This window comes from Epinephelus fuscoguttatus, linkage group LG3, assembly GCF_011397635.1.
Source record: "Epinephelus fuscoguttatus linkage group LG3, E.fuscoguttatus.final_Chr_v1".
In the NCBI taxonomy this organism is placed as follows: Eukaryota; Metazoa; Chordata; class Actinopteri; order Perciformes; family Serranidae; genus Epinephelus; species Epinephelus fuscoguttatus.
Genome location: NC_064754.1, coordinates 550,001 through 566,173, shown reverse-complemented (window position 1 = coordinate 566,173; position 16,173 = coordinate 550,001). Strand labels below are relative to the sequence as shown.

General features: G+C 44.2%; 1 protein-coding gene across 2 annotated transcripts in view; it reads right to left on the bottom strand.

Moving 5' to 3' along the window:
- Positions 1-3,598: 3,598 nt before the first annotated feature.
- Positions 3,599-16,173, bottom strand: part of LOC125885995 (calpain-1 catalytic subunit-like) — a 39,308-nt gene continuing 26,733 nt past the window's right edge. For both annotated transcript variants that reach the window (XM_049571885.1, XM_049571886.1), the window contains 7 exons: positions 9,466-9,523; positions 8,638-8,702; positions 6,893-6,961; positions 6,115-6,193; positions 5,920-6,033; positions 5,302-5,360; positions 3,599-3,734 (listed from right to left, as the gene is read on the bottom strand). In XM_049571885.1, coding sequence (XP_049427842.1) covers positions 3,708-3,734; positions 5,302-5,360; positions 5,920-6,033; positions 6,115-6,193; positions 6,893-6,961; positions 8,638-8,702; positions 9,466-9,523 — 471 coding nt within the window. In that variant the 3' untranslated portion in view covers positions 3,599-3,707. The remainder of the gene's footprint in view (positions 3,735-5,301; positions 5,361-5,919; positions 6,034-6,114; positions 6,194-6,892; positions 6,962-8,637; positions 8,703-9,465; positions 9,524-16,173) is intronic.

The following is a 16,173-nucleotide window of genomic DNA, read 5'->3' as shown; positions in this document are numbered from 1 at the left end:
AATAAAGACATATCTCTTTCAAATCAATCATGAGTTCAATTTTGATTTAGTTTTTTCAATAATGGATCAAACCTGGCTTCACTTGCCTGTTCCACATCCTCACAGAAAACAACCCCGAGGTAGGTTACCTTTCCTCTGATGGGAATCCCATGATGAGACAGATTTATCTAAGTTCATCTTTAAACCAGAAATATCAGAAAACTCACAGCTTCTAAAATTTGACTCTGGTCTTTAAGAAAAACTGCAGTATCGTCTGCCAGTGGACACAATTTGAAGTTCTTGCCTACTGCATTTATGAAGGGTGATGTTTTTTTTTTTATTGTTTGGGTCACTAATATAAACAAAAAGGGAGATACTGGGCAGCCCTGTCTAACACCACGATGAATGTCAAATTGACCTGATGTGCCATATTTCAGTTTTACAGAGCTGCAGCAGTTCTTACAGAGTTTGAACTGCATCACAGAAATATTGTCCAAAGCCAAAAAGAGATGGTCTTAAAAATAAACTCATGTTCAATCGTGTCAAAGGCTTTGTAGAAATCAATAAATAAGATCAAACTTTCATGTGGCATTAAATCAGCATAATCGATGATATCTAGCAACAGGCGGATGTTATTGCTAATATGTCTCTTTTGTATCTGTATCTATTATTTGATTTAATCCATGTTTTAACCTCCTAGCAAAAATGAAGGCAAATCATTTTGCATGACTGATCAGCAGACTGATGGGCCTCCTGCTGTGGGAATGAAGGTGATGACTCGTTGTCTTAATGCAGAAGGAAGCTCACCTTCCTGAGTGGGTTCTTTAAACATGACGAGGAGGACAGGGACAAGTTTAAGATGGAAAGTCTGATCAAACTCCCGTCAAACCGTCATTTGTTTTCTCTAAGGGATGTAATACATTCACTTATTTAAGCCAATCATATCTCCTTTTCACACGAGGCTCTAAGATCATTTATTTTTCTTGAATCTGCTGAAATATTGTCGAAGAAAGATTCAGTATGAGAGGGTGTAAAGGGTGAGGAATATAAATGTTGATCAAACTAAGGATCATCAGAGATTGTGCTGTTGATCATCAGTTTACTGACTGCTGCAAATTCTGCATTTCTTTTTTCTAAACTAAAACAATATTCAGTATTTTTCTCATCTTGTTCAAAACATTTACATCTTGATCTAATAAAAGCACTTCAGTTTTTTCCTCATACATATTCTCTAATTGGCTTTGCAGTTTGTTTAAATTCAGCATCTCTTCATTAGTTTAGTCATTACAGGTTTTTTTTTCAGATTCAAAATAGTTTTGATAATCTCAGTTTCTTTCTGTTTTTTACAGTGTGCTATGAATTTACCTTCCAAAGTGTCCATAAGGACCAGTCTCATGTGCTTTATTCCAGTACTTATCAATAATAACATCAATTACCAACATCTGCTGTAGGTAACACACTGACTGTGGATAAACACCTCACACACACACACACACACACACACACACACACCCCTCAAAAACTCTGACCTGTCCCTTTAAATCTTTATTATTGGTGTTCAGGCACAGTGAGGAAATTCGAGCGCTCCTTTAAGGATTCATTTTTATGAAATTAAAGTGTCACAGAGAAAAAAGTAACGAGGAGTTAAAAACATGACGTCATATTGAACTTGTGATAAAAATAAATATGAGCGATGATAAAGACACTCAGTCAGCTGATCACTTTCCTTTTGGTGCTTTAATAAGAGAAAACATCGGCTACATCAGCGTTCGTTTGACCGAGCTGAACCTGAACGCATCCAACGTCCTCAGGGGAGAAGAAACCCAGAGCTCTGACTCACAGGCAGTCCTCCTCACCTGACTGACTGGAGAAGATCCAGGTTCATTGGTGGAGGAGTGATAGAGGAGTGGCGGAGGAGTGATGGAGGAGTGATGGAGGAGTGATGCAGGAATGGCGGAGGAGTGATAGAGGAGTGATGGAGGAGTGATAGAGGAGTGATGGAGGAGTGATGCAGGAATGGCGGAGGAGTGATAGAGGAGTGGCGGAGGAGTGATAGAGGAGTGATGGAGGAGTGATAGAGGAGTGGCGGAGGAGTGCTAGAGGAGTGATGGAGGAGTGGTGGAGGAGTGACGGAGGAGTCAGACGGCAGCTCAGTTTCATTAATGAATAAATAAAGCAGCAGTTATAATGTCTGAGTTGCAGCGCCTCCTGTCTGCTGGAGGCAGTCAGTGCATACATGAAGCAGCAGGAGAAGTTTCAGTACATTCAGTAGTGATGTAGGACTATAGTAGTGATGTAGGACTGCAGTGATGTAGGACTGCAGTAGTGATGTACGACTGCAGTGATGTAGAACTGTAGTAGTGATGTAGGACTGCAGTAGTGTTGTAGGACTGCAGTAGTGATGTAGGACTGTAGTGTTGTAGGACTGTAGTGTTGTAGGACTGCAGTAGTGATGTAGGACTGCAGTGTTGTAGGACTGTAGTAGTGATGTAGGACTGCAGTGTTGTAGGACTGCAGTAGTGATGTAGGACTGCAGTGTTGTAGGACTGTAGTAGTGATGTAGGACTGCAGTGTTGTAGGACTGTAGTAGTGACGTAGGACTGTAGTGATGTAGGACTGCAGTAGTGTTGTAGGACTGCAGTGTTGTAGGACTGTAGTGATGTAGAACTGCAGTGTTGTAGGACTGTAGTGTTGTAGGACTGCAGTAGTGTTGTAGGACTGCAGTAGTGATGTAGGACTGCAATGTTGTAGGACTGTAGTGTTGTAGGACTGCAGTAGTGTTGTAGGACTGCAGTAGTGATGTAGGACTGCAGTGATGTAGGACTGTAGTGTTGTAGGACTGCAGTAGTGATGTAGGACTGCAGTAGTGATGTAGAACTGCAGAGTTGTAGGACTGTAGTAGTGATGTAGGACTGCAGTAGTGTCGTAGGACTGCAGTAGTGATGTAGGACTGCAGTAGTGTTGTAGGACTGCAGTAGTGATGTAGGACTGCAGTGATGTAGGACTGTAGTAGTGATGTAGGACTGCAGTAGTGTTGTAGGACTGCAGTAGTGATGTAGGACTGTAGTAGTGATGTAGGACTGCAGTGTTGTAGGACTGTAGTGTTGTAGGACTGCAGTAGTGATGTAGGACTGCAGTAGTGATGTAGAACTGCAGTGTTGTAGGACTGTAGTAGTGATGTAGGACTGCAGTGTTGTAGGACTGCAGTAGTGATGTAGAACTGCAGTGTTGTAGAACTGTAGTAGTGAAGCAGGACTGCAGTGTTGTAGGACTGCAGTAGTGATGTAGGACTGCAGTAGTGATGTAGAACTGCAGTGTTGTAGGACTGTAGTAGTGATGTAGGACTGTAGTAGTGATGTAGGACTGCAGTGATGTAGGACTGCAGTGATGTAGGACTGTAGTAGTGATGTAGGACTGCAGTAGTGTTGTAGGACTGCAGTAGTGATGTAGGACTGCAGTGATGTAGGACTGCAGTAGTGTTGTAGGACTGCAGTAGTGATGTAGGACTGTAGTAGTGATGTAGGACTGCAGTGTTGTAGGACTGCAGTAGTGATGTAGGACTGCAGTGTTGTAGGACTGTAGTAGTGATGCAGAACTGTAGTAGTGATGTAGGACTGTAGTAGTGATGTAGGACTGTAGTGTTGTACAGTAAGAGTGTGGTTGGGCTGCAGTGTAACAGTCAGGTCGGTTGTTGTCTTCCTGTTGGAGGCACTTTGACTGAGGAGTCTTCAGCCACACATGGTCATGCAGAGCCACTGAGGAAACACAACAACAGTCACTGCATTACAATCACACAATTATTTCATCACTTTTACTCTGAAAAACCTTCCTTCCTGTTTCCTCCACAAACACAGAGGGTGAGGACAGACAGTTGATCTGAAGTATGTCAGAGGCGGCCATGACACTCAGAGCTGATGAAGGAATGGACCTTCAATATTTCCTCTCTTATGTCCTTCAGCATAGGATGCATCAGAGCATCCTTAACCTAACCTAACCTCTCATTAGAGGAGCATTACATAATAGTCAGTGTGTCTGTGTGTGTGTGCGTGCGCGCGCGCACGTGTGAGCGAGCCAGCAAGAGAGAGAGAGAGAGAGAGAGAGAGAGAGAGAGAGAGTCAGAACATTTTTGTAGTTAGCTTAATTCTCTGGTTTCGTTGTAGTGCATTGTTGCTGTAACCTGGTTCTGTATCTCGGTGTGATGTTATCGTTACTGCAGCTGAACTATTGATCAGTATACGCCATAGGCCTAATGCGGTAGCCCTCCCACCCAATTTCACCACGAGCTGCTACTGGATGTAACAGTTATTTTCATCCAGTCATACGAACCAGGATTCATGTGACAAATGTGAGTCAGCTGGAGGGTGAGGAACCGCTCTCCACGTGACGTCCGCCTGGTTTCACTTTGTGATCGATACAAGCATCAAACTCCGAGACTAAAACGCAGTTCCTCTAACGTCCACTAGAGGCTGTCTCCTAGAGTGAGTGCGTCCCCACAGAGCTCCATGTTAACAAGTAGAAATCAACATGTTTCCAGCCTGTTTGGTCTGGAGATCATTTCAACGTTCATCACAGCTGAAGTTCAACAGAACTCAGCTGTGAACATTTTATTTTAGTTTTTTTTTTTTAAATATTTTTTTGTAAGTACATATTTTAATGGTTTTAAGCCTGTTTTTGCTAGCAAAGATTAGCATTAGCACAGTTAGCCATAGCTGTAAAAGCACCATGCTAACCAAGCTATCAGCTAGCGTAAGCTCCGCCCTCTCATCTCGCCCACAGACTGTATACATTAACAGACACAGTCACCATGACGTCACAGATTAGTTTATGGACTCTAGTTTGGCTTGTTGGATGTTGCCATCTTGGATTTCTGGAGCCAGAAGTGACCATATTTGGACAAGAGGGTCGTGCTAATGCTAACTGCTAGCTTGGTTAGCACGGTGTATTTAAAGCTATGGTTTCCTGTAATAATAGTAATAATATAATAATATTGCTAATATTCACTGACAAAAAACAGGCTTCAAACCATCAAAACAAAATGTACTTAGCATAAAAACTGAACCTTGACTCGTTGGAGAGTCTTTAGTTCAACTGAACGCTCGACGCCACCGTGTGAACATTTGAAACTGTAGAACACAGACTTCTCCCAAAACTCCAAAAACTCAGTGAAACATAGTGAGGTGGTGACCTGAGGAGGCCTGCAGACACTACTCAGGGCTTAACACCAACTGGGGACGTGTTTCAGGATAACAACAACAACAACAACAACAACAACAACAACGATAATGACGATGACGATGATGATGATGATAATTATATTGGTACCTCAGCAATGTTCAGCTCTGCTCTTCCTGTCCCGTCTCTGTCCAGCTCCTGGAAGGCCTCTGAGGACAAACACCACAGAAGAAGAACCATGTTAACGTGAGGCTCTGTGCTGCGTTCAGGTCATGTTGTACAAACCATCGTTGTCCACAGCAGAGTGGGGAAAAAGTACAAGCACTCTGATCTTTTACTGCAGTAAAAGTACTAATAACACAGTGCAGAAGTACTCTGTTACGAGTATCATCATCATGTACTTAGAGTACGTGCAGTAACAGTACTCCTTCAGCAGAATACTCTACATGAGGTAACTGATGTATGAATGTGATGATCAGCTGTTGAAGGTGGAGCTCATGTTAACGACTTTATATCCTGCTGAGTGGATTCATCTCTAATGACACATCAGCACTGATTATTGATCATATTTTGTATCAATAATCTGAAGTTATCAGAGTAATGTAGTGCAGTATAAAGTCCAGTACTCTTAGCAGTAGTAGTATAAAGCAGTAGAGAGCACGTTAAAGGTGTACTGGGGTAGATTAAGTTGTGGTTTTTCCCCGTTTGTCTCTGACAGTCAGCAGAACGCCGTCTGTCTGATGTGGAACACAGTGAAGGAGAACGTACTGAACATGGCCTCCAGTTTGACCAGGCAGCAGGTGAAGTTGTCGAAGTCGATGATCTCATTGTCGGCGTATCGAGCGACCAGCATCTGATACAGCTCCCTGTTCAGTTTGAAGCCTGCGGACGACAGCAGAGCTCACAGGTTAGCTTCCGGAAACCGATGGGTACTGCTGTGACATCACCATCAACGAAACTCACCCCCGTTCTCCAACGCCAGGCGCATCTCGTAGGAGCTCATACATCCTGATTTATCCAGATCGAACTCTCTGAAGATCGCCTGCACCAAGATTCAAAGGTTTGACAGAACATGAGAAACAAGACTACAATACCCATGAGCCTCTGCTGCTGCTGTCATTTAAATTGCTCACTGTTGGATCAGAGGCCTCATAGAGTGCTGCAGCAGTGAGTTAGCATGTTAGCATGTTAGCACTTCCTGTTCCCTCGTTACAAAGTCTGTGTGTTTTTGGTTACATGTCTGAAATAATTTCACCTTTTGTTCTACGTCAGTAAACGCCACGCTGTGATCTCAGAAGCTTTTATGGTTCTTAAAGAAGAAATGAGGAACATGAGAACATGAAGACAGTGACATTATGAGACAGATGACATGAGGGACATGAGACCAAGAGGAAGAGAACAACTTGAGAAACATGAGAACAGAACATGAGGACATAAGAACAGATGTGACAACATGGGAAACTAAAGAACAAGAGGACAATGACAACATGAAGACCGTGAGATTATGAGGTAGACGACAACATGAGGAACATAAGAACAAGAGGACGATGAGAACATGAACTGTTACTAGAGGAACAGTTCATGTTCTCATTCAGACAGCAGAACATCAGAAGGTTCCACCTGCTGTCGGTGAACATCAGGTGTGAATGCGTGAATGCAGCATCAAACTGCAGAACTGGAGTCGACGTTCTGTTTGGTAACGTTCCTCCTTTGAACACGCTGAAACTGATGCAGAACTTACCAGCCACTTCCTGATCTTGTTCCAAAGAATCTGAAACTCCAGCAGACCGAGTCGAGCGCTGCCGTCTTTCTGAGCTCAAGTCAAGGTCGACACCTTTTAACAAGAGAAGACGACGGAGCAGGAGAACAAAGTCTTTTACTGCAAACTGTTGTACAGAGTTTGTTCCAGCATCAGTCACCTGTCAGGTCTCTGAACAACATCTGAAGGAGAGTGAGTTCCTGGATCCAGACCTGCTGGTTCAGACACAGTCAGCGTTCTGTCTCTGGTTCCTGTCGCATCGAGTTCGGTCATCTGATCATTTAAATGTAACGATGTGGCTGCTCATCTAAGGTGTTAACATTTTCTATTTCAGTCACGTTACGTCTGATTTACTCCAACCAATCACTACAGACCAACGTCATTTCCAGTCCACACTGATGCGTCGCCATGGCAACATGCTGGTGGAGCGGAACAGAACAAAGGAAAAACAAACTGTGATACTGAGGAGACATGACAGCGTCTGTCTTTAAAGGGACAGTGTGTCGTGTTTTCAGTTGTTTATTGGCAAAAATCGATGTCTGCATTCATAAACGTGTCATCACTGGTGTTTCATCACCTCCACCAATAATCTGACTTATTATTGTAAAAGGAGAATTTCAGATGTGTTTGTACATTGTGTGGGTAAGTCTTCTGGAGGGTTCCATAACGTTTCGCCATCTTGAGAATACCTCCGCCAGCGAGGGACATACAGCCCCGCCTTAGGCCAGCGCTGCGTGACTGAGGAGCCGAAGGAGAGGATCAAGAGGCGCTTCACTACGACCCCGGCACTACTGCAGCGTAACACAGTCCCACTCTCTGAGCATAATGCAGGGTCATGCACATGCAGCATCACGGGAGACGCAATCCTTGTCACCAGAAAGTACAAAAGGAATCAAAAAGGCAACGTGAGCGGCGAATTCAAAAAACGAGGGTCAACATCGGGGCAGCCTCTCCCAGGTGGAGAGAGCTGCTGAAGGAGAAAGGTAATGCAGTCACAGGCCAGTGATGTGAGGAGAGAGATGAGGTGTGTGAGGTTGAGCCACTTGTCAGTCGTCAAAAGACAAGTTGTGATTGGTTTGTTTCATTTTACACCCGCCCCAACAGTCCTACGCTGTAACCACAGCCAGCATGGTGAGGAGGGGGTTTGTCAACTCGCGCCACGTGTGTCTGTGTAGCAGCCTGAATGAATACTCCATGTAGTATCCCATGACATGGTTTCATCAATGTTATCATAGCTTTTTGGTACACAGCAGCTACCGTAGTTGCAAAACATGTTTGAAACAGTGAGGCGCTAGAGTGCGCTATGTGTTTGAATGCAATATATGATTTCAATGTTAGATGGGAGACATTACTACACACTGTGTCTTTAACACAGCGCTTGCCGCCTCATTGGTCGTTTTTTAGTGTCACGATGCCAGGCCAATCAGCTGACATGGTGGAGTGGGCGGAGTCAAAGGTCAGAGTCAAATGTAGCAGAGCAAACAGGAACAGATCAGAAAACAAGAACGTTTCATGGTGAAATATGAGAACACACACGCCAATCTGTCAGAGGGAAACAGAAAACTTCCTGTTGGACTCTAAGAAAGATGAACAGACAGTAATCAACAGAACCAATAAAACCAGCAGAACCAACAGAACCAGCAGAACCAGCAGAACCAACAGAACCAGCAGAACCAGCAGAACCAACAGAACCAGCAGAACCAACAGAACCAGCAGAGTGAGGATACGTCCATGAGGCTGACCATGCTTCTACAGGACTCCATACTGAAACCATCAGTCTGCAGGTCTCTGTCTGTAAACAACCACAGAAGAAGAAGACTCGTTACTCGATGAGACGTTGTCGTTCCCTCAAAGATCACACTCTTTATCGTTATTAATTATTCTTTGTTTGCTGGAGGTGCTAACTTGCATCCCACAGATGATTTGAACTCAACTTTAAATATTTAAAACAGAGTTAAATATTTTTAACAGAACCAGATTCAGAACCAGAATGCCTTTCATAATCACTGTTTCATTATAAAGCACAACGACAGCAGAAACTCTTGAGAATAAAGCGATGACGTTCAGTCAGTAAATGTGTTTATGAACGACGAGACTTTGATGGCGAGTAAACAGAGCTGACGGCAGGATGCGGGGCTTCAACAGGACTCACAAACCTCCATCAGATAAATAAATGATAGCTGTGCATCTCTCTGACATCTGTTAATAAAAGAGTTCTGATGATGTGGACTGAAAATCAAATCATGCAGATTTTAGAGACACTGACCCTGAACCTGAGAGACTTCATTCACCCACAGACGTCACAGGACTTCAGAGAAATATATGACAGCTCATTAGGCCGATAACTGATATCAATCGTTCCACATTTTCTCACCTAATATCAGTGACCATCATCATCAAGTCTGTGCTGTAGATGAATTAACATCATATCATACATACAGACTGTGATGGTGACTGAGACATGAAACACTGTTCAGTGTCTGTAATATTCACTCAGTGTGCTAAAGGAGAAAAATAGTGTTGGCTGATTGTGACTTGAAAACATCAGAACTTACGCTTGGACACGACTCGGTTGAGGAGCGTCCTGAGCTCTCGCACTGAGATCTCCATGTCCTAATGAGACACAACACATTTATCAAATATCATGGATCATCATTACACACATACACACACACACACACACACACACACACACACACGTGTCCCAGTCTCCAAAAGTAGATCAGGAGCCAGAGCCTTCAGCTATCAGGCTCCTCTCCTGCGGAATCATCTTCCTGTTACGGTCCGGGAGGCAGACACCGTCTCCACATTTAAGACTAGACTTAAGACTTTCCTCTTTGATAAAGCTTATAGTTAGGGCTGGCTCAGGCTTGCCCTGTACCAGCCCCTAGTTAGGCTGACTTAGGCCTAGTCTGCCGGAGGACCCCCCTATAATACACCGGGCCCCTTCTCTCCTTCTCTCTCTCTCTCTCTCTCTCTCTCTCTCTCTCTCTCTCTCTCTCTGTGTCTCCTGTCCTATAACTGCATGTCACTAACTGGACTCTACTGCATGTCACTAACTGGACTCTACTGCATGTCACTAACTGGACTCTACTACATGTCACTAACTGGACTCTACTGCATGTCACTAACTGGACTCTACTGCATGTCACTAACTGGACTCTACTACATGTCACTAACTGGACTCTACTGCATGTCACTAACTGGACTCTACTGCATGTCACTAACTGGACTCTACTACATGTCACTAACTGGGCTCTACTACATGTCACTAACTGGACTCTACTGCATGTCACTAACTGGGCTCTACTGCATGTCACTAACTGGACTCTACTGCATGTCACTAACTGGACTCTACTGCATGTCACTAACTGGGCTCTACTGCATGTCACTAACTGGACTCTACTGCATGTCACTAACTGGGCTCTACTGCATGTCACTAACTGGACTCTACTGCATGTCACTAACTGGACTCTACTACATGTCACTAACTGGGCTCTACTACATGGCACTAACTGGGCTCTACTACATGTCACTAACTGGGCTCTACTGCATGGCACTAACTGGACTCTACTGCATGTCACTAACTGGGCTCTACTACATGTCACTAACTGGGCTCTACTGCATGTCACTAACTGGACTCTACTGCATGTCACTAACTGGGCTCTACTGCATGGCACTAACTGGACTCTACTGCATGTCACTAACTGGACTCTACTACATGTCACTAACTGGGCTCTACTACATGTCACTAACTGGACTCTACTGCATGTCACTAACTGGACTCTACTACATGTCACTAACTGGGCTCTACTACATGTCACTAACTGGGCTCTACTGCATGTCACTAACTGGACTCTACTGCATGTCACTAACTGGGCTCTACTGCATGTCATTAACTGGACTCTACTGCATGTCACTAACTGGACTCTACTACATGTCACTAACTGGGCTCTACTGCATGTCACTAACTGGACTCTACTGCATGTCACTAACTGGACTCTACTACATGTCACTAACTGGGCTCTACTGCATGTCACTAACTGGGCTCTACTACATGTCACTAACTGGGCTCTACTACATGTCACTAACTGGGCTCTACTGCATGGCACTAACTGGACTCTACTGCATGTCACTAACTGGACTCTACTACATGTCACTAACTGGGCTCTACTGCATGTCACTAACTGGGCTCTACTACATGTCACTAACTGGACTCTACTGCATGTCACTAACTGGACTCTACTACATGTCACTAACTGGGCTCTACTACATGTCACTAACTGGGCTCTACTGCATGTCACTAACTGGACTCTACTGCATGTCACTAACTGGACTCTACTGCATGTCATTAACTGGACTCTACTGCATGTCACTAACTGGACTCTACTACATGTCACTAACTGGGCTCTACTGCATGTCACTAACTGGACTCTACTGCATGTCACTAACTGGACTCTACTACATGTCACTAACTGGACTCTACTGCATGTCACTAACTGGACTCTACTGCATGTCACTAACTGGACTCTACTACATGTCACTAACTGGGCTCTACTACATGTCACTAACTGGACTCTACTGCATGTCACTAACTGGGCTCTACTGCATGTCACTAACTGGACTCTACTGCATGTCACTAACTGGACTCTACTGCATGTCACTAACTGGGCTCTACTGCATGTCACTAACTGGACTCTACTGCATGTCACTAACTGGGCTCTACTGCATGTCACTAACTGGACTCTACTGCATGTCACTAACTGGACTCTACTACATGTCACTAACTGGGCTCTACTACATGGCACTAACTGGGCTCTACTACATGTCACTAACTGGGCTCTACTGCATGGCACTAACTGGACTCTACTGCATGTCACTAACTGGGCTCTACTACATGTCACTAACTGGGCTCTACTGCATGTCACTAACTGGACTCTACTGCATGTCACTAACTGGGCTCTACTGCATGGCACTAACTGGACTCTACTGCATGTCACTAACTGGACTCTACTACATGTCACTAACTGGGCTCTACTATGTCACTAACTGGACTCTACTGCATGTCACTAACTGGACTCTACTACATGTCACTAACTGGGCTCTACTACATGTCACTAACTGGGCTCTACTGCATGTCACTAACTGGACTCTACTGCATGTCACTAACTGGGCTCTACTGCATGTCATTAACTGGACTCTACTGCATGTCACTAACTGGACTCTACTACATGTCACTAACTGGGCTCTACTGCATGTCACTAACTGGACTCTACTGCATGTCACTAACTGGACTCTACTACATGTCACTAACTGGGCTCTACTGCATGTCACTAACTGGGCTCTACTACATGTCACTAACTGGGCTCTACTACATGTCACTAACTGGGCTCTACTGCATGGCACTAACTGGACTCTACTGCATGTCACTAACTGGACTCTACTACATGTCACTAACTGGGCTCTACTGCATGTCACTAACTGGGCTCTACTACATGTCACTAACTGGACTCTACTGCATGTCACTAACTGGACTCTACTACATGTCACTAACTGGGCTCTACTACATGTCACTAACTGGGCTCTACTGCATGTCACTAACTGGACTCTACTGCATGTCACTAACTGGGCTCTACTGCATGTCATTAACTGGACTCTACTGCATGTCACTAACTGGACTCTACTACATGTCACTAACTGGGCTCTACTGCATGTCACTAACTGGACTCTACTGCATGTCACTAACTGGACTCTACTACATGTCACTAACTGGGCTCTACTGCATGTCACTAACTGGGCTCTACTGCATGTCACTAACTGGGCTCTACTACATGTCACTAACTGGGCTCTACTACATGTCACTAACTGGACTCTACTACATGTCACTAACTGGACTCCACTACATGTCACTAACTGGACTCTACTGCATGTCACTAACTGGGCTCTACTACATGTCACTAACTGGACTCTACTGCATGTCACTAACTGGGCTCTACTGCATGTCACTAACTGGACTCTACTGCATGTCACTAACTGGACTCTACTACATGTCACTAACTGGGCTCTACTGCATGTCACTAACTGGACTCTACTGCATGTCACTAACTGGGCTCTACTGCATGTCACTAACTGGGCTCTACTACATGTCACTAACTGGGCTCTACTGCATGTCACTAACTGGACTCTACTACATGTCACTAACTGGGCTCTACTGCATGTCACTAACTGGGCTCTACTGCATGTCACTAACTGGGCTCTACTACATGTCACTAACTGGGCTCTACTACATGTCACTAACTGGACTCTACTGCATGTCATTAACTGGACTCTACTGCATGTCACTAACTGGGCTCTACTACATGTCACTAACTGGGCTCTACTGCATGTCACTAACTGGACTCTACTGCATGTCATTAACTGGACTCTACTGCATGTCACTAACTGGACTCTACTACATGTCATTAACTGGGCTCTACTGCATGTCATTAACTGGGCTCTACTACATGTCATTAACTGGACTCTACTACATGTCATTAACTGGACTCTACTGCATGTCATTAACTGGACTCTACTGCATGTCATTAACTGGACTCTACTGCATGTCACTAACTGGGCTCTACTACATGTCACTAACTGGGCTCTACTGCATGTCACTAACTGGACTCTACTGCATGTCATTAACTGGACTCTACTGCATGTCACTAACTGGACTCTACTACATGTCATTAACTGGGCTCTACTGCATGTCATTAACTGGGCTCTACTACATGTCATTAACTGGACTCTACTACATGTCATTAACTGGACTCTACTGCATGTCATTAACTGGACTCTACTGCATGTCATTAACTGGACTCTACTGCATGTCATTAACTGGACTCTACTGCATGTCATTAACTGGACTCTACTACATGTCATTAACTGGGCTCTACTGCATGTCATTAACTGGGCTCTACTACATGTCATTAACTGGACTCTACTACATGTCATTAACTGGACTCTACTACATGTCATTAACTGGACTCTACTGCATGTCACTAACTGGACTCTACTGCATGTCACTAACTGGGCTCTACTGCATGTCACTAACTGGGCTCTACTACATGTCACTAACTGGGCTCTACTACATGTCACTAACTGGACTCTACTGCATGTCATTAACTGGACTCTACTGCATGTCACTAACTGGGCTCTACTACATGTCACTAACTGGGCTCTACTACATGTCATTAACTGGACTCTACTGCATGTCATTAACTGGACTCTACTACATGTCATTAACTGGACTCTACTGCATGTCACTAACTGGGCTCTACTACATGTCACTAACTGGGCTCTACTACATGTCACTAACTGGACTCTACTGCATGTCATTAACTGGACTCTACTGCATGTCACTAACTGGGCTCTACTACATGTCACTAACTGGACTCTACTGCATGTCACTAACTGGGCTCTACTGCATGTCACTAACTGGACTCTACTGCATGTCATTAACTGGACTCTACTGCATGTCACTAACTGGACTCTACTGCATGTCATTAACTGGACTCTACTGCATGTCACTAACTGGGCTCTACTACATGTCACTAACTGGGCTCTACTACATGTCACTAACTGGACTCTACTGCATGTCATTAACTGGACTCTACTGCATGTCACTAACTGGACTCTACTACATGTCACTAACTGGGCTCTACTACATGTCACTAACTGGGCTCTACTACATGTCACTAACTGGACTCTACTGCATGTCATTAACTGGACTCTACTGCATGTCACTAACTGGACTCTACTGCATGTCACTAACTGGGCTCTACTGCATGTCACTAACTGGACTCTACTGCATGTCACTAACTGGGCTCTACTGCATGTCATTAACTGGACTCTACTGCATGTCACTAACTGGACTCTACTGCATGTCACTAACTGGGCTCTACTGCATGTCATTAACTGGACTCTACTGCATGTCACTAACTGGACTCTACTGCATGTCACTAACTGGACTCTACTGCATGTCATTAACTGGACTCTACTGCATGTCACTAACTGGACTCTACTGCATGTCACTAACTGGGCTCTACTGCATGTCATTAACTGGACTCTACTGCATGTCACTAACTGGACTCTACTACATGTCACTAACTGGACTCTACTACATGTCACTAACTGGGCTCTACTACATGTCACTAACTGGACTCTACTACATGTCACTAACTGGACTCTACTGCATGTCACTAACTGGGCTCTACTACATGTCACTAACTGGACTCTACTACATGTCACTAACTGGACTCTACTACATGTCACTAACTGGACTCTACTGCCTGTCACTAACTGGGCTCTACTACATGTCACTAACTGGACTCTACTACATGTCACTAACTGGACTCTACTGCATGTCACTAACTGGGCTCTACTGCATGTCACTAACTGGACTCTACTACATGTCACTAACTGGACTCTACTGCATGTCACTAACTGGGCTCTACTACATGTCACTAACTGGGCTCTACTGCATGTCACTAACTGGGCTCTACTACATGTCACTAACTGGGCTCTACTGCATGTCACTAACTGGGCTCTACTACATGTCACTAACTGGACTCTACTGCATGTCACTAACTGGACTCTACTGCCGAGAATGAGATGTTTATATCTACACAGGGACCAGGTTCTCATCAACAGAGATCACCATGTTGTACCGCCATGTTTCTACAGTAGCCCAGACCAAACACTGACTCGAGACAGAGACATTCAAGTGTACATAATCAGCTGTCAGTTTCAGATGGTTGGAATCTGTAATCTGTGATCTGCGATCTGTAATCTGTGATCTGTAATCCATCATCTGTAATCTGTCATCTGTGATCTGCAATCTGTGATCTGTAATCTGCAGTCTGTGATCTGTAATCTGCAGTCTGTGATCTGTAATCTGTCATTGGTGATCTGTGATCGGTATTCTGTGATCTGTAATCTGTATTTTGTGATCTGTAATCTGTATTCTGTGATCTGTAATCTGTATTTTGTGATCTGTAATCTGTATTTTGTGATCTGTAATCTGTATTCTGTGATCTGTAATCTGTGATCTGTAATCTGTATTCTGTGATCTGTAATCTGTGATCGGTAATCTGCAGTCTGTGATCTGTAATCTGTATTCTGTGATCTGTAATCTGTGATCTGTAATCTGTATTCTGTGATCTGTAATCTGTATTCTGTGATCTGTAATCTGTGATCGGTAATCTGCAGTCTGTGATCTGTAATCT